Source organism: Daldinia decipiens, assembly GCF_022478715.1.
Source record: "Daldinia decipiens strain CBS 113046 unplaced genomic scaffold F4813scaffold_16, whole genome shotgun sequence".
Classification (NCBI taxonomy): domain Eukaryota; kingdom Fungi; phylum Ascomycota; class Sordariomycetes; order Xylariales; family Hypoxylaceae; genus Daldinia; species Daldinia decipiens.
Window position 1 is genome coordinate 718,100 of NW_026054559.1, and position 19,215 is coordinate 737,314.

The 19,215-nt window shown below is 45.2% G+C and overlaps 3 protein-coding genes across 3 annotated transcripts; 2 read left to right on the forward strand and 1 right to left on the reverse strand.

The window, feature by feature from the left end:
* Positions 1-11,263: 11,263 nt before the first annotated feature.
* On the forward strand, positions 11,264-13,099 carry F4813DRAFT_359630 (uncharacterized protein). The gene is made up of 3 exons (XM_049243352.1): positions 11,264-11,622; positions 11,754-12,504; positions 12,567-13,099. Exons 2-3 carry the CDS (start codon positions 11,768-11,770, stop codon positions 12,859-12,861), a joined length of 1,032 nt encoding a protein of 343 aa, XP_049099764.1. The 5' UTR covers positions 11,264-11,622; positions 11,754-11,767; the 3' UTR covers positions 12,862-13,099.
* Positions 13,100-14,090: 991 nt separating this feature from the next.
* F4813DRAFT_389540 (DnaJ-domain-containing protein) lies at positions 14,091-15,142 on the forward strand (the record flags this gene model as incomplete). Its single annotated transcript, XM_049246849.1, has 2 exons — positions 14,091-14,249; positions 14,309-15,142. The coding sequence occupies 2 exons, from the start codon at positions 14,091-14,093 to the stop codon at positions 15,140-15,142; spliced, it is 993 nt and encodes a 330-aa protein (XP_049099765.1).
* A 2,224-nt stretch (positions 15,143-17,366) lies between these two features.
* Positions 17,367-18,998, reverse strand: F4813DRAFT_389541 (NIF-domain-containing protein; the record flags this gene model as incomplete). The annotated part of the gene is made up of 3 exons (XM_049246850.1): positions 17,367-17,678; positions 17,735-17,884; positions 17,937-18,998. 3 exons carry the CDS (start codon positions 18,996-18,998, stop codon positions 17,367-17,369), a joined length of 1,524 nt encoding a protein of 507 aa, XP_049099766.1.
* Between the last annotated feature and the right edge of the window lie 217 nt (positions 18,999-19,215).

Below are 19,215 nucleotides of genomic sequence, written 5' to 3' on the forward strand. Positions count from 1 at the left end.
GAAAATTGCGATAATAAAATGTATAAAAAAAGAATACCATAAAGAAAAATCCATACGACTAAAAATAAGAAAACAAAAAGAAACAAGACAAAAAAGCTAAGTCTTGAAATTCGATCTCCAATCGATTGTCCAGAACAAGTTGGCCTTACTTGCCGCCCCTCATGAAGAATCGAACCCAAGCTTTACGAAAAACTCCCTAAGGAATTATTTCATCACCCTACTGCCATTGCCACTACACCACCGGCCAGATTGGTGTCCAAGCGCCGATTAGGGATGGGAGATTGGCTGCTTGAGGGGCTATTTAAGGCGACAGCGGGGTACGTGATGTTGCTTAGCAACAGCAACCAGCTGCAGTACCCAGATTTAGAACCTTGGACAGTTTAGCGGGCCGGTTGCCGCTTGCATTAAAGGCTTTTATAAAAGGCTACGTATACTTTCCTCCTTCCCAGAAAATGATGCATTGGGAGTGCGGCTGTGATACTCTAGGTACCCATGTAATTTGTCTTAATCTCCCAACTCGCACGGCGAGGCGAATGACAAATAAGTGTCAGTGAGTCCTTTGGGGCTTGTGTCTTGACGTGTTCTCTTTGTAAAGATTTATGTTAAGCTTATCGTGTCTACACTGGCTATTCGGGACATAAACCCAAGATCATCATCTCCTTGGTATTAAATCAACCATCCGTGTTCCCCGATTCAACATGCAAATATACATAGAATTTACTTGGGTATTTAATTTACAAGGCTCAGTTATGATTAATTCAGGGAACTCTTAAAATAACAGAGTTTCGTCCTAGGTAACCAACATCCAAGTCATCTCACTACTTGGGCGTTCAAAAGCCCTACTCAGAGTCCTATATTATCACTAGTCACTCCCGGGGTCATAAAAACTCTATCAAGTAAGTCATCATACATACTACTTAATGCAAGAACTACATCTTATTTAGGCCAAGTGTTGTCTACAAAGTGGAAAAACGGCATAATACCTATTATTTCCGGACGGTGAATCATACCATACCCATCCTATCCCGTCCAGAAGTGATATTCTATATGTGGAGTCAGAGTAATATCGACATATTTGCAACAACGTCGTAATCCAGCGTGCCAACGCCGTCTTACAGTCTTCGTAATATGCTCTTTATGTCACGATGGAGTACAATGGTCATCCATGATATGACTTCAACCAACAGAACGCTCCCTTACTTGCCGTTGGTTCGTAGAAACTGGCAGTTTCTGACTATCCGCGGCGTACCATGTCACACAATAGGACTTTACGCAAACGAGATCATGTCTACCTAGTTATATAATCATCTCTAATCCGAGATTGTCATATTAGTAGGAGCAATTAACATCAGAAGGATTCTTACGGCTCCTTTCGGAAGCCTTTCCGCGGTTTTTTACTCAGCAATCTTATCAAAGTAGACCTTGCGAAGCACGCCTCATAATCGAGTAATTATAGCATTCATGACATTACAGTCCTCAAGATCTTTAGTGTTGCATCTATAGTCAGTCTCGCCACACCAAGCACGATTCGGTGCCCTGAACAGGGGTGAGGCGCGATTATCCTTGGTGTATGAGATAGGAATATAGTATTTCATCAGGATGACTGAGGTGTAGTTCCAGTCTTTAACGGGTTAAGGCGAGTTTATGCCATAAAGCTTACGACAGCGTTCTTCAAGTGCCACTTCAATTATTACAGGTATCCAGATTAGGTAGTGAGTGACGCACATGCTCTACTCGGGTCCATAGGTACCTAGGTAGTCATAAGCTACCGGCGGGATTTACGTGAATTAGACCCATTATCATCATACGAGGCCCGTTGTCATGAGGTGAACTCAAAGTCCAGATGCGCCTTATAACACAAAGACCCTGCTTAGCCCTACCTCAACAGAAATCCTGATGGAGCCCATACTAGATTATAGCTCGAACTGTCTCGAATAATCCTCCCGTCTGTGCCATACACGGGAGTGTCTTACCAAATTAGCATCGTCAGATCTTGGAACGTTATGTTATGATTTGCTGTTCTAATAGAACCTAAGCGGCAAGGGCGAAGGAGGCCTCAGCACGGCCGGGGTGTTGGATGAACTAGGGAAAGTCGTAGTCTTCGTGGATGAGACAAGATAGTCCGAAAATCTGAGGCGCCTGATAGATTGACCCTTGCGTACAGGATCGCCTATCTATAACTTGGAGAGACATGATCTCAGCAAAAATAGCGGGAGGAACAATAGGCATACGACGCTGATAATCCTCAGGCGAGTTCCTAGTGCTTCCTCGGTAGGCTCTGGTATTTTTATAAATATATCGGGACCGAGGTCCGGGTCCGATAAGGTGGTAGATCGGCCCCTCGAACTTGGAGAAATTTAAAAAGGAAAAGAGCGTAGTAGTAAATAACACTAGCCATCACTATATCGGGAATGGCAACGATGCTACTCACTGATACGGGCGATTATAATGCATGCAAGCTTGTGGAGGGGTATAGGCCTTGACATGCAACACCATTTGAAAATGGGTAGTCCGTAAAGCTGACATGCTAGAGATGGGCATATAGTTCCAAATAGGGGAAATGGCGGCGAAATGACCGCAGCAGTGCCAATAATTCATGGTTACGAACTCGGTAAAAAAGCTGCAACTGAAACCATTTGGTAACCTATAAACTGGGAGAGATATTATTAGATAATATGTATTAGCAGGGCTTATTCTCCAATACGACTTGTTGACTCGGGGTCCCCTTCAAGATCTACTTATGCGTATAACCCTCCCGCAGAATTTGAAATTAGGTAGGTAGCTACGGATATTTAGAATACCTCCATAGGGTATCTAAAACGCGAAAACGAGTTCGTTCAGAGATCCGGTACAGAGGCACAACATGGAGGCGTTTTGGTGTATAGAAATTTAGCCCGGTCGAGCTAAGTCTCTCGGTAGACCGGTAAGGCTGCCGATAATTTGACACAAATGACGTTGGTATCGGACGTACATGTTCCTGCATAAGGCAGATCGAAGGGAGCTGAGGGGTAAGACAAATTGATGCGCGACAGGCTGCAGTTACGTATGAGAATGATGTGCATCCTAGTTGTTCTATGACTTGCATCCGAAAATGATAAAGTAGTGGAACGGATGCCCGCCGTATCGGAATCGCGAGACTCGGGCGCTGGGGATAACTTAGTCAGCTCATATCCCATAGAACACCGTCCGGCGTATCGGGTCAGTCACCAAGGCCATGGTTCTTGATATTCTTAATATCGGTTACCAATTGTCCTTGGCAGAACGGCATATCTATGTAGTGTAGGATCGGCAGCAAGGTTACTAATGTCCAGGATTTTAACGGTAGAATCTTCAATTGGTTAGGGGGCCCTGCCGGTAGCAAGCATTATACTTGTCAAGCATTCAGAGCCGGCACGGCTCGGAACCATTCGATATAGCCGTCTCAGGTCAGATGTTTAGATCGATTTTCAGATTCCCGCGAAGCATAAACGGTCCTCTAATCCTCGATCTTGATTTTGAGTTGAAAAGGCAACCTGTAACATACGCGGATTGAGGTTCCTTGCATTCGCTCGTCGCCATTCCTTTCTAGTCTGCAGCCAGAATAATACTCTTGACCAGCTGACTTGTGCCAACTCCGCAAACTCCGATCCTGGTAACCCTGTCGTCGACTAGCAGTAGGTATAGGTGAAATAACCCCCTGAAAGGGTTTCGTGACAGAGGATTTGAATGCATCTCGAGCAATCCTATCCGAGAGAAGCCCTGTAACGTATAGAAGTTGTAAAAATCAGAAGGTCGATCTTGGCCATGTCGTGTATTGGGCACACGGCAGCGGTATACTGCGTATGTTGACTAGTAGTATCTTCTTAACACGCGGTTAATCAATAGGAAACCGCTCTTTCCTTATCTTAAGCCGGGAACAGCAGCTCGGGATGGCAGCTGTGTGCCTGTCATTGGTTAGCGGATGCAACGTCACTCATCGGATTCTTCGCTGTTTCAAACGGTCCTCCAGGTTATTCTCAGGGTTGCATGAGCTTTTCTAGAAAGAAAATAGAAAGTTCCCCTTCGTAACGTTAGACTATCGGGTATGTCGACTGGGTAACACTAGCGAGTCTTGCACCATCCCGCTGCATCCCGTTGCAACTAAACTTCAGAGGTTGTAGAAATAGAATCCTAGCAGCTTGTGCATCTCCACGTGCGGCGCGCTCGGTTCTTGACTACCTAAACTAAATAAGTCAGCACTGATTTGATCCGTCTACGGCGGGACGAGCGGGAGGCACTGAACCTTGAAGCTGTTAGTGTACCCATCGTGAATTAGAATGACCTATTCTAGTCAATTGGGACAAGGTCTGTCTTCTATTCGGCCTGTTCGGTAAGCAAGGATTACTCATTTTGGATATGAACGGATCCCAACCGACTAGCATAGAATGTTTCTGATTGGTGTGGTATAGCACGAATCTCGAAGTCCAGGCCTCGTTTGGCGAGACCCGGCGGACATGCGAGATGCTTGGTTGAGGAAGGATTGAGGATTCAAGATGGATTCCTTTAAAGATTGGGCCCTGGATTATGTACCTACTTAAGGGGCGCCGACTTAAGGTTCTTATTGGCTCAGCAAGCGCGTAGGCTTCCTAATCAGGGCAGGGCTGTGGCTTAATTGAGCCTGACTGAAACTAATGGCCCCCACCTAGCCCGACCGCGAGGTGATATGTACCTATTTTGATAAGGTATGAACCGGACAAGCCTTATTAGTACCTAAACTTACCTAGGAGGTACCTACCCACCTAGGTTAGGTACCTTAGGTAGCCATGTACATAATGTAACACTTGTACACGGGATTTTACAGGGCGCATGTCGCTTAACGCTTACGACGCGCGCCTCGCAGACATGACATCGTTCTTCCTCCATTCGTCTTTGCCCTGCTTCAACGTCCCCTCCTTACCAATCACAATTCCATCAATCCTCAATGCTAAAGATTGGTTACCATTCCATACCTAAAGTATTCCAGTAGTCAGACCTTCACTTCAGCTACCGCATTGGGCCCAAGCTCCGATGATGAACTTCTTTCGCTCTTCTCTATCCCCCTTTTCTACGGATCTCTCCGATATCACCCACGCTTCACGACGATCCATACTATTCGCTCCGGGTTGAATGCCTGGTAAGTTGATATTATGAATCTGTGAATCCACGATCCCGGTATTGTCCCGGGGACGTGGACTCACAAGATTCTCGGAGGTTACCATAACGCGTATCTGGACCCAATAGTTCAGTGTTTGGTTCTCTCGTGTCTTAAATCGGTTCGACTTGAACACCAACATGATGTTGTAAGACGTACATGCTACCTATGCCCCAACCTATATCATCTGTTAGCCTTATACGCCCAGCTCGCATGATTTTCGCTCGCTGTGCCTGATATCATGCAGTAACTGCGGCGCGTTTAGTCGTAGATCTCCAGTCTAATGCTACGGTAATATAGTCCGCGGTCGCACTCCTCCGACCTTTGGTAGAGTATTGTCTTTCGTATCTTGTTTCTTTCGTGAGCGATGAATCAGACCTGGCCGCAGTGATGACTCCCTTTTCAACTCCAGCCTGTTCCTCTTCTCGTCTTCAATGCAACCCCTCCTAACTACATATAGCATGCGATCCTAACATAACCTTGTGCCTAGTCAGGTGGATGAGCTAGGCAGAGGGCGCAGGCTTCGAATCCCGGACCCCAGCCAACATCCTCAGCCGTGATAATGTCGGACTTCTTTGCATATTCATGAATTCCAAAGTCGTTATCTAGTGTACCAAGGAAATTCCAAGTCCGGATCCAGCCTTCGATCCGGAGATGCTGTAGCATGTAGAGACTTTACCGCCGTCTCACTAGATCTCACTTATGTGTCTAGCTCGACATGTTTCTTTTTTGGTTTCGAGTGTGCAGTTCATGAATCCTGATAGCCATTCTTTCACCCAGGTTATGTGGTCCAGATTCGTTTCGCACATGTGATAGATCATAGTGATGTAGGCAGACTAGACAGGTTTGATGTCTATAACGGGTATACGCCTTCAGTTATACAAACCTGGATCCATGGTGTGGTTCACGGGATCCTGCCGTAGGGCTGAGGCAGTGATCTAATCTACCGTAGGCGTCCAATTGCAACCTAGCAAAACTGGCCTCGGGACGTCAGATCGTTTGGTTACACGCGAACGCACTATATAACCTTCAAGCCTTCCCCTAAATCGTTAATCCTTTCCCTTGACTCTATCCCAATCCATCACAATCATCCCCGTCTCTCTTAGAACAGTCATCCTCATACGCATTCATCTTCCAACTTATACCTTAGACGTCACCCATTGTACGTTCTCCTTGATCATTTTTGACGATACCAAGCATCAAGAACATTCAGTACGGTTTACCCCTTTTTATAACCAGCCTAACGTTTCTCCCTATTAACATGAGCTAACACCCGCAGTTGCAGAATCACACCGTAACCCATTCACCAGCTTGTACCAGGAAACCCCTGATCTGAAAATTCGCCATCAGCAAAGACACAGTAGTCAAAAGTATCTGGAGTCCGTATACGAAAGGATCAATTTCTAAGGCACCGAAAAAAAAAGATAAATCAACAAGAGATTCACTCCCTCTCCGCCAAAATGCCTGAATCCGGATCTGACGCCCCTTCTAACGACACCGGCTCCAACAGCCCTGACACTGGCTCTGAGACCAGCAGCACCCGTGGAAGAAGCCGCAGCGGTTACAACTGAGCTAGCTTCTTGTGTCAGACTTGGAGTTAGGCATACCCGGATGGAGTTAGTGGTTCTATGGATTCCCTTTCCTTAGGTTTGGTTGGAAAAAGGATATTATATGTGCAATTTTGATTCGGATGGGCTATCAGGGGGCAAGGTTTCTGAACGACTGGCTTGCCTAGTCCGCCCACTTTCTGTACAACAGGGTATACACTTGGGCTTTCTGGTTTATTTCTTTTCTTCCGGCTCTAAGCTGCCTCCTTTACTCATAAACGACCTCTTTTTATCCTGGACGATGCTCTGCATGTGGGCATTTCACTCTTAGCTATAGACGAGGAGTCAGGTTTACTTATGAGATCCATCTGCGCAAGCAGCGATACACCAAAAATTCATGTAGTTTAGAATAGACATTTTCATCCTTCTGCCTTCATAAAAGGCTCACATAAAAAACAGAGTTCGCTTAACCTCGTGCACTCACGCTTCATACACTATGCCTAAGTAACACGAGTGACGATAGGAATCTTGAATGCGGGTAATCATCATTTCTGCCTGACAATATTGCTTGTGTTACTAGATATCAGCCTACCCATTTCTACATGGGCTCTGCCTTTCTCGAGATGGACAGATCGCAAAGAAAATGACTAATATATCTCGACCGTCCCAATGCGTTCCCTAGAGGCCACCGCCAGTGCCGTACCCCTGACTAAAATATGTAGGCTGATGGAACCATGGAACTGCTCTAGTGTCGTGATTCTTATGCTTGCCGCACGGGATGGGCCGCCCCCATCCACGATTACGCACACGGTCGTCAGCTTATTTCCGGATAGGTAAGATGCTACGGTATCCGAAGGGTTGGTTTCATGTATAAATACGCTTCTTATCTTATGTAATACAGTGCTGCCGTCAGAGTTTCATACGTCGCCTCATTCTCGCTAGGTTGGACTCGTGCTTATTGCGCTGTGCTATATCGAGACTCGGAGAGCCAATCCAAAAAGGTAACGAGGGGAAACAATAAATGAGGTCATTTAGATGCTTATTTCCGTATCCTACCCTCGATACCAATGGTTTCTTCTAGCGGGATACATGATTCTATCAATCGCGACCTTATAAAAGGCCAATATCATCCTACCTGACACCAAGGTCATACTACAAATCTTGAATTAGAAGATACTACTTTACTAACAGAGAAACAGCCCTAAGAGATGTAGGATTCAGGGCGTCTCTTCGCCCTGCCGTTATATCAAGAAAAACCCGTTCCACTAGAGCCGGGGAGCCCGGTTATGCACGGTTCATCACCTGCGCCTCCTGACCCATATGTAGATATACAGGTAATTCTTTGGAATAAACTCGGCGAGCGGCGAGCCGTAGACGACGAAGATCATACACCGATATACCTATGTAGGTAGGTAGGTAAGAGGTAGGTAGCCATACAAAGGACCCACAGCCGTATTCGTAGATATCCCTGATCTATTTCTTAGGTGTTATTGATATGTCAGACATACCAAAGTACCAATTACCCACACAGATCTACTACTTCCCAGATGGTCGAATGAAGTAAGCAAGACAAAGACAGGATTAAAACTAGACTAGTGTACCTAGGTAGCCCAACCGTCCAGTTGGAGGCTACGATACTAATATAAAGAGCGTTATTTCGATATCCCGTTCTAAAGAGCCCTAAGACGAATACAATAATATATGTTCATAGACTACATACATTAGGAAACCCACTTATCCAGCATTACATTTTACATGTGAATCAGTCCCGTTCTAGTAACGTGTGAAGTAGACCCTTGCACATATTACCATACGATATGTACCCGCCCGCAGTACATTTAACTGCCGGCATTGGAAATTCTATTTCTATATAAGGATCAGACGTCACATGGTTGCCGTTTATTTGCTCAAGCAAAAGAACCTCCGCCTAATCTTCGACAAGGACTAAATGCTTTACCGAACCCTTATCTCTGTATACCGACTGCCTATGTATTTCAACTATTTTAGTATTTTCTATTTTATCAGCAACGTGCTCAGTACCTATGTATATTGAAGACCCTATGTTTTCTATAATTAGAGTCTGAAACTACCAAGGGTGTGGTAGTTGTAACGCGGGTCCAACTGATCGGGAATCTTCACGACCCAACTGAGTGTTTTGTTCCACTTTAAGTTTTGAACACCTTTCTCTTTTGCCCCTGTTTTTCTTTACTCAAAAAAGTTGCCCCTTTCCTACTTCCAATTGAGAAACAATTATCTTCATCTCAGTGGCATATCACGCCATAACAAGATAGACATGTGAATTGTTACTATATAATTAATACTTTAAAGTCTACTCGACATTCCTCAGTTCTTATTAAGAAATCAATATTAGTAATCATCGTGCACAGTAATGAGCAACGTCTCAAGATCATGCTATATAAAATACCTTCTCTTTTAAGACTATATCCATTTGATGACCCTTTCATACTCTTCTATGCTACTAGAATAATTCGCGATTATTCTACGCCGCTGGCCTACTTGCATATTCAACCTGCACTAGTAGCATTGTGTCGTAACGTCCCGTCCCGCCCTCTCCGTAAAGGATGCAAGCCATTAGCCTTGCTCCCACGCCACATCCGTAAGACTTTACCTGACCAAGCTCCAACAAGCAGGTACTTTATTTTAGCAATAACTACCAAGAGACCATAAAGCAGAGGACAAGAACTCTAAAGGAAAGGAATATGTTATATCAACCCTTATGGTATACCAGGCCCCTCCACTTTTGTTAAATTCCAAATGAAAGCTAACGCCTCACATTCTGATTTCTTGGTCATAAATCGCCTTCCGATATGTTTTGCTGGGGTCAGGCACGTAAATATAAAAAATCTGTTACACTTTGGGCTATGTCATAACCAACTGCTTTGGACTCTGTTCAGCAAAAACCACTCGCCTACTCCTGGTTCTTCATAGCTTACCATGAACAGATGGTCATCACAAATGTGGCTATAGAGAGAATTTGCCCTTAAAAAATAACATAGACGACTCTAATTTTAAATGCCCAAACAGACTCCGTATTTGAGGGGAAGATGTTCACGTTTTTAGAAAGGAGTAGTAGCACAACAGGCTTAATTGCCAAAGCCATAGAAAAGGATCATGATTAAGCATGATGTAAGATGTTAATAATAGTATTATAATATATTAACATATTATTTATGAAATAAACCTTAGTACCTTAATTAATGTTTACATCATCCAACCTCAAAAATAATCTGCCGTAAAAATAGTTACGTCAAGTGTAACCACGTCAAATTTGCGCCACCGTAGAAAAGCAAAACAAAATAATACATCAGGTACCTATTTAGTCCGTAAAAGGGTTAATGCCTATAGGTAGAGAGGTCTTTTTTGTTATTTGAAATAAAATGCTTTTGTTTTTACTTGCTGTTATTGCGGTTGTTCTACTTAATGCCACATCATTGTGAAACGAGACTCTTCAGATAACTACAGATAGAGTCAGAATCAACTCTAAGCATTATATTTTGCAGATGCCTGAACTTACTTTTCTCTCTCTCCATCTTGTGTTGTCATCTAAGGCTGACCTTCAGTCTATATGCTTAGCTTTCTCCTCCTCTTCTTTTTTCCTTCACAAATGATCACATCGAAAGGCTGGGAGATTTTAACATTTTGACATTTTGCAGACCCCGGTTTAACTTCTTTTAACACCTTACACTTCTGCATTACACCTCCACTCTTCTTACCTTACATTAGGTATGATATGATGAAAAAGGTCGGAGCTACCAGAACTCCGATAGCTAAGGTTGCATAGATACCTGGTTATAGTTTCAACACCTCATATCCCTAGTTGTCTTTGGTCATTTTACAGTTCCTAACCTATTTTACCAACTGTAACCAAAGTCGGGATTCTCGGCCGTGATCACCGGAAATCGGGACATCGGCAGAGAGATAGCTTGACTTCCGGATGCCGACTCCAGAGACAGTCACGTTCCGGGGACAATTTAGGTACTCTTTAGTCCACTAGCTAACCCTTATTTGTCATCCTAGGCTCCGACTCTATTTCATCAGGTACCTACACCAACCCAGACCTTGCACAGTCCACCCAACCAAACAGAGCGATTCACAATCAATCTCTCAAAACATTCTGTCATTATTTTGCACCTCATTTCCCTTCTACTTCTTTGCACCCCATCAACAAGAACACTCCGTGAACAAGATACGCAAAGGGTGACGTCAATAATATGAACCTATTATTATCATTACCTCTCAGGCTTCCTAATGAAGCAGAAGAAATTCACAGTTACCAGAAGTCTGATAATTTTGTATTGAACATTTTCATCGCCAATACGAACACTGTTTCTGAGGAACAGTATCTTATATGTACTTAGAGCGAACTGCCATATCTTCAGTTCTGCTCTAGTCGTTTGTCTTCGTACGTATTCCTGTCATGGCTTTCTTTCCTCCAGCCTTTCTATACTGCGAATCGTCCTCCCCCCCCCCCTTTTTTTTTAACCCACACCAACCTCGAAAAAGAAAGTTCTGGCTCATGATCTATCAACATACCATCAAAATACTTTCTTTTTCTTTTTCTTTTTCTTCTTGTTTGCTGTCCTCGCCATATACTGACCTGTTGTATATATACTGATGGTGCTATCTGGCCCGCAGTGCACTCTACACGCAAGGGGGGGAGGGGAGGTGGATTGGTGAAGCTGCATCTTCCATCCTTGTTTTAATATCTTCTTACTCGCCCCTTCCTCACTTCTTACCAATATCGTTATTACTTCAACAGCTTTGGCACAACTGGATCCATAAATCGCCCCTGCCTAACAATCCACCCCCAGTCTAACTCTAAATACCAATCGTTCTTTCGTACTTTATATGTACGTTCATTCCTAGGACACAACAGACCGGCCCGACTTGCTAGAAATACATTGGGTACAAACTCTTCGGTCCTTCCTTACTACAGGACCGACATCTTACATCATCAATACTTTACCTACATCATCAACACCACTTTATATCATCAATCTCTCTACACTAATACCACTGTCTAACTAAAACTTCAGCAGCACTGCCTACAATGTCCGTACCGGTACCCGTCCGCGACAAAAGTCAGACCCCAGTCTCCGTGACCGGAGGGAGTCCGATGGAGGAGACTTTGACAAACATAGATATCGGCGACAGCAAAGAACTTCTACAGAAACTGCGGCGACATATCAGCTGGATTACCGAGTGGGTAGCAAAAAATAAACCCTTGTGCAACTCCAACAACGAAGATGAGTCTACAGGGGAGGTTAGTGGGAAAACTGAGCTAGATGGAGGGCACTCAATCCAGCCTCCCATCCCGGCCAAAACCGAATGGCATACTTCATCATCCTATGATTACCGGGGTACCAACGAGAGGGGGGAGATTCTGAGTCACGACACGGCCGATGAAGCAAAAGATAATTTAGGTGACGAGGCTAAAGAACCAAACACCGCCCCGCATCGCCTGGTGGACGCCCACGAAGCAGCAGCCAAATCTCTCGGGTATGGAAGGATCCCTTACGAGTACCTGGTAAATCCCGAGGGGTATAGGAACCAGTACTTCGAAGTCAAGAAGTCGCGACTTGGAGGGTATGGGGCCTTCGCAAAGACGGATCTGAGGCAAGGCCAGTTGATTCTTGCAGAGCGACCAATACTTACGGCAAGCCCTGTGACTTTATACCAGGATCTAGAGTTACTAGCGCCCGAACTTCGAGCTGCGTTCTATCGAATGCATGGGCATAAGAGATCTCCTGATCATGACAAGCGACAGGCAATCTTCCTAACTAACGCGTATGTTTATCTATATTATATTATAGCTAATCAAAGATCAATGCGCTAATCATAACTAATAGCTTTGCGGTTCATGAATCATCCTTATTCTACTTCATTGCTGCACGATTCAATCACGCATGTGGCCAGGTCAGTTCTGTCAAGTACCGTATTGCCCGGAATAATATCATAGAGCTCCGAATGGGGAAGGACGTGCCTGCTAGCACCGAGCTGACCATCTCGTACGGACCGATGTCGCCGAGCAGCCTGTATACACTATGGGGATTCCGCTGTGCTTGCGGTGGTTGCAGGCCCCTTACGGACGCCGAAGTCAAAAGATTAGACAGGAGGGATGATGATGCATATGGCATCTGGTAGGGTACCGATAAGAGACGGTTAGACATTAGACGTGGTCTAATTTGGGTGCGTAGATACATGGGGTCCCTTTTAGATCGGTGGCTTTTAGCGACTGGTTTTGTTCTAACAAAGAATAACTCTGATTCTTTTTTTCTTTTTCTTTTTCTTTTTTTTTTAAAGTGTACCCCGATTCAGGGGACTCCAGACTTTACTAAAAGCTGTTTTGAAGAGGTGGTGAAAGGTAGACAGTCCACTTCATAAGATATAAAACAACCTAGTAATATATTGCGTTGACTTCACAGGATTCCTCTTTTCTTGTTTATCCTTTTATTGTACCATTATTTATAAGAAGTGATAACTTCATTTTCCACCTGAACACAATACTAATAAAGGCAGGTACATGCTCGTCTTATTGCTTTCTGGATTCCATTCATTATATTGATCTGTTGATAGGACAATGTATGTAAGTAGGTACATATGTAAGTTGGGTAATGTTATATATGAATCACGTGGCGTCGCGTTTAGTATATGTAATTGGGGGGGCATGAATACAAACCTGATGTAGATATGTTTCTATCTCATGGATGTTAGGTACTCTCAGTCTGTACAAAGTCTGTACACAGTGGTTAGGTACTTTATCTATCCTAAGGTTAGGCAGGCAACCGCCAACTAGCTAATCTGATAAGTGACAAGGCAACTACCAAACGCTATGATAAAACTCTGGACTTAACTAATGCAACCTTCTTTTTTTCCTTCTACTAAAAACATGTCGTGTAACGAATGTGGGCAACTAAACCATTGCACGGTCCTCTAGTTTTCTCAAAGATGATATTGCAAGCATCTAGTAACAAGCTCGCTAAGTCCCGTTTTATGTTGTCCTAGAAACTCTCTCTCTTAGTAATACCCTTCGATCATTATACGGTATGCCCGGCAACGGATATCCATTTATATATGTAGTTGCTACCTGGTACCCAACTACTTACGACCGTTCTCTACTACTACTACTACTACACCGTTACCCGCCTGAGACATCTGCCCAATTTGTATTTCCTGAGTTCCCTTCACATTCATCACCTCCATCATTTTGCCTGGTTAGGATCAGGATATCCTCTTAACGACGACACCACTATACCCCCTTTACTCCCTCATTTACTATAATAAGTATCTACATTGTCAATTCTACCTTGATACTGTAATAAGGGACATCTCCACCCTATAATTCGGCTTTGAGTCTTGGCTATTTATCCAAGATGCCTCGCTTTCCGATTTTCGACTGCTATGCTACCCTCGAGGTAGCACGCACTGCAGCTGAGCAGGAGATCACTGCCGCCTACCGTCGCTTAGCTCTTATTCACCACCCAGATAAGAACCCCAGTAACGCTGAAGCCGCCACAGCAACCTTTCAGAAAGTACGTTCTAGTTTCTATCATTCAAGGCATAGTACCAAAACTAAACTAATATCTAACAGATCCAAATTGCATACGAGATTCTTCATGACCCATCTAATCGTTCTCATTATGACCTTCACATAGCTTCTCAGAACGCCACTACACCTTCCCGGCCCGAACCAACAGCGCGATCGAATTCTCCGGATTGGGTTGATCTTGATGACGATGATGATGATTGGATATACAACAATATATTCCCTTACATCTTCCGCTACATTTTTGGAGACGGGGTTCGACAACCATATTATCCGGGATTTTTTGACAGAGATAATGTCTTCAGTCAGTTTCAGCGGGAGAGGCGAGAGCAACGTGAAAGGGTCAACGAGGAGACTCGTATGCGAAGAATGGCTGAGGAAGCACGCAAAAAAGCTCGAGAAGACGAGAAAAAATCCCAAGAAGAGATGAAAGCCAAGCAAAAAGAAGACGAACGAACTACCGAAAAATCCAACCAAGAAATGCGTTGGAAAAAGCTCAACGCCATCACCAAGGATGAGAAGGCACAAGCTTGTCTCCACTCTGGGTTCTGCAGCAAGATCCAGCAGTCCAAGAAGTTCAAATGCGGCGCTTGTCATGTGAAACGAGGCATTATAGCTTTCGAGTGTCCGTATTGTTTGTTGCACATCTGCCAGCAGTGCGTGTCTGACTTTGCCAAGAAGCGCTCCTTGGCCTTGATGCAGGATAGCTCTAAGCCTCAAGTCGATCCTAAGTCAACGGCTAAGCCAGAGCCAGAGACTAAATTCGGGCCCGGGGCCGAATCATCAACTCAAGCGAAGGGCGGACGTCACAACAAGGGACCCAACGCTCAATTTAAGGGTGGCAAAGGCCACAAAAAGAACGGGTACCAGAAGAAATAACAGAGCCCAACCTCGTGACTTTTACTACAGCGAAGCATATTATGTTGCTTCCAAGTGTCCCAACAACTCTAACCGCCAGGGTAATCGGCGCACCTGAGTAAAGGAGATGAGAGTGGTACAAAGCAATCGTCATTTAATAAAGAGACCGCTGAGACTGTGATGTTATGATTCAGGATTCATTACGAGCTAAGGTACAGGTTTTAACGGAAACTGGTAGGATCTGGCGTTTGAGTTCCATACCAGAGGATTAACTACACCCTGGAGGAGGTTTTATTGTGGATTGGCGAGATACTCAGGGATGTTTGTAGTAATCAATGTTTTTCTTTAGCAATATGTTCGGCCATGTTTTCTCCTTTTTACATGTGTCTACGTGATTGGTCCATTATGTGCTATGAAGTCTCTCCAGGTGTATGCGATATTGTAAATCACTATTGGCAGTTGATCTGATTGTTAGCAAGACTAGGTAGTTTTTGTTTTAGGAGTTCATGTTCGTCTAAGTCGTTGTAAAATAAGGCGACATTCTCATCATGTCAGCTACGGAGATGCTGTGGGACTTTGCTGCTCAATAATGTAAATGGAGTAGACGTAATAATAAAGCCAAGCTTTCTATGCCCTCGCTGTCAAGGCCTGTGAGATTAGTGTGACCTAGGCGTTGACAAATTATCTGCGAAAAGAATTTACATTATTTTGGATTTAAACCGTCACCCATCTATATCTAACTATATCGCAAACCCCGACCAAATAACCCAAGTCACAAATCCCCAACCTCCGCTCCGCACCGGCTTCCCGCCTCGGGAGCGAACCGGGGCGCTGATGCCTTACGTACATATATCCGAGACGCGCCACCTCTCTGTTCTGCCAGCTTCTGTCATGTAAACTCGCTCGTATAGGTAGGTAGGTAGGTGGGTAGGTAAGCACGGCTGGAGACAGCACACATGACGGGCGCTCTAAGCGCCTCGGATGTCTCGCGGGGCAGTCGTACGGCGTCAGCAGCCACCACTTGTTAACTCGTCGGTTTACGCACCCGGAAATGCAAGGGGGAATTTATGCCTCGGGTGCTGGAAGTAAGGGCGGAGGAGAGAGGGGGGGGGGGATGGGACCCTTTTTTTTTCTCCGGCCGGTTGACTGGGTTATTGTATGGTTCCAGCCCCTCGGGTTAGGTGCTGTGAGTTTGATAGGATATAGCTAGGTACCAGGTATGTAGATACCTCTTAGTATGTGCGTAAGAGAGGATAGCCTCAGGGTCCTAGGGGTAGCTTGACCGATTCGCACGTGATTTCTATTCACTTCGAAGCATGAGCTCAGGTTGTTGGTATAATAGGTACCTATATTTACATGAACACAATACAAGCTCTGATAACCCAATATGGTTTAGGGAAGATAGCGAGATACAAATTCTGCGCACAATCAAGACTGGTCTTTTATTTCAAGGGTTTATATATCAATTTGAGAATCTGCCTCGGCCGGGTATCGATCGGAAGCGGACAAATCCCTGTCATCACATCGCCCGCCCCTTTCAGGGTCACGTTGAACTGACGCGAAGGAGCCTACATGAAAGCTCTACCTCTGGTTGCCACCGAAAAAAATGCAAGACGTGATCAGACCCGTAATAATGCTATTCATGACCGAATGTCCAGCTATCCGCTTTGCTTTCTACTTCCTCCTCTTTTTGCTTCAGCCTCCTACTATGTCTGCTAGCAGACTCAGCTCTCCCCTTCTCCTCTCCTCGCGCGCGTGTGAAGCACACGAGGCACCATCAGTAACAGTAAAAAAGAATATTAACAAAAGAAACAGAACAAATAATGTGTATCGCTTTATGACGGCGGTAGCGACGTCACTCAACTCTACCCGAGCAAAGGCGTAGCATCTGAAGACCTCCTCTTTTCATGTACCAATATTTTATAACACCTATGTGCTAACCCGGGATCTCGTCCAGCCCATTTGCGTTCTCGCTGTATCTCGAAATGGCAAGCTCCTCTTATAGAATAGGTTTGCATTTATGTAGCTGATCAACTTTGGGTCCGCCCACCGAAGGATTGAAGAAAGGAGGCAGAAGAGAGGGGCGGCGCGAGCTCACGCAGCCTAACTCGGTATATAAGATTAAACTGTACATATACACCAAAAAATTCGAAGTTATTGTCACCAAACGCCCGCCGCTATGATGGCTACCCTAGGTATTGTTCGGTTCGTTTGCGGTTCTCATAGAATAGAAATTAACTGAAGCTTAAAGAGTGACATCGAGAACTAGGCTGACGTCTTGAACATTAGATCCGGCTAGGTCCTCGAGAACGGGTATCAAGTCTAATAATTCATTGTCGTGAGCGTCCGAGAACCAACTGCTGATAGGCACAGCGTGTTGAGGATGGAAGATGTACGAGGTAGGCGAGTTGTCAATGATAATAGTATCCTTGAGGTCCCTACCGACCTGGGAAAGATCCTTGACGTAGTTGCCTTGGTGGTTATAACAGCTCTCCCGGAACAGTCGGTGGTGGACAACCTTGTGGATGTCAAGCTGATCTAGCAATGGGTCGCCGTACTATTTAACCTAATTAGAAAGATGAGACAGTAGTAGTAATAGTATATGTAACGTACCTTAGAGACAGAGGCTGTGAACACTACGACTTCGTATAGCTCGCCCACGCGCTTCATGAACTGATCTACACCCGGTCGCTTGATGACATACACGTTATGATAATTGCCCTCAATTTCAACTGGTATCGTGAAATCAGCTTGATGTAGTATCTACGACAGTTAGCTTGTTGACCACCTTTAGACGAGTATTTCCACGACATACCTTGAAAGAGCTGTGCACCAAAGTCTCGTCCAGGTCCAATACCAGGCACTTTCTGCCCTTGAAACGGGGTTCGATAGGTGGTAGAAGATATTTTTGTTGACCTTGCTCTAGATCCACGGATTTCTCTTCTGGCGCAACGGGGGCGGGATTGGCAACAGGGACCGGTCCGGGAGGTGGCGGCGGAACTGACTTCGCATATTGAGACTCGTCGTCCGTACCAGGTTGCTTAGCTGGTTCAGCTACAGCTAGTTCCGTATCTGCCATCTCAACATCGCCGTCAACGTCCCTGGTGGATGGCCCTTCGACAGCATCCGCCTCCGCTTCATGATCTTCTGCAACCGGAGGGTTAACCGTGATGCTGGGACCCGGTACACCGACCAGGGTAGTCTGTTTCGACTCGCTCTCGCGTTCGCCGACCGTGGACTGGTCCTGAGTCGTTGACCCCGAGACTCGCTTTGCGGATTTAGATGCGTCTTGAGCAGCGGTGCTTGCTTGAGGCGGCGTCTCCTTCTCCTTCTCGTAGACTTGAGTCTTGCTACCACCCGTCTGCTCCGAAGGCGTTGTAGTTCGTCGGCTAGATGTCAGCGGTCTTTGAGGGAGCTTGTCGAGTTTGTGAGAAGGAAGTGGATCTTCACCACCTTCGAGGGTACTGGCGTGGTTAGGAACAACACAGCATCCAAGAAGAGCCAGTAACCCGCCCTTTTTTCGCCGCTGCGGAGCACCAGCCGGGGAGTTTGGAAGCAACGTGCTTGGTGTAGTCGTAGGATTCGTGGCAGCCCCAGAGTGATTGCTGGACGCACTACCGTTCCGACGCCGGCCAAGCATACTGTGTTTTGATTCCTTAGAATTGCCACCAATACTATCTCGCGGATCGTCAGCAGTCGTCCCGCTGAGACCCGTTGTTGCTGACGATGACTGTATCTTTTGCGATGAAGATCTCGACGGTACGTTTAGGAGGCCGCGTCCTTTTCTTGAAGCTAATCCGTCCTCGGCCGTAACAGATTCCTTTTCCCTCGAGTTTTCGTGCTCCGCCAGTGCTTTCTCATCAGCACCTCTGGACATATTTCCCAATTAAAAGTTGATGCTTGCTAGCTATAGGAGACGACAAGCTATCGCACTGTAAAGGTAATATTAGCTATAGACACATGCCAAAAATTGGAGGCTTATTCTGCTTTAAATAAGGCAGATTAACTGGCGCATAAAATCGCGTCGATCAATTGAAAACGAACGGCGCTTCTAGGAGGTAGAGGGACTCGGATAGAAATAGTCCCACACGAGG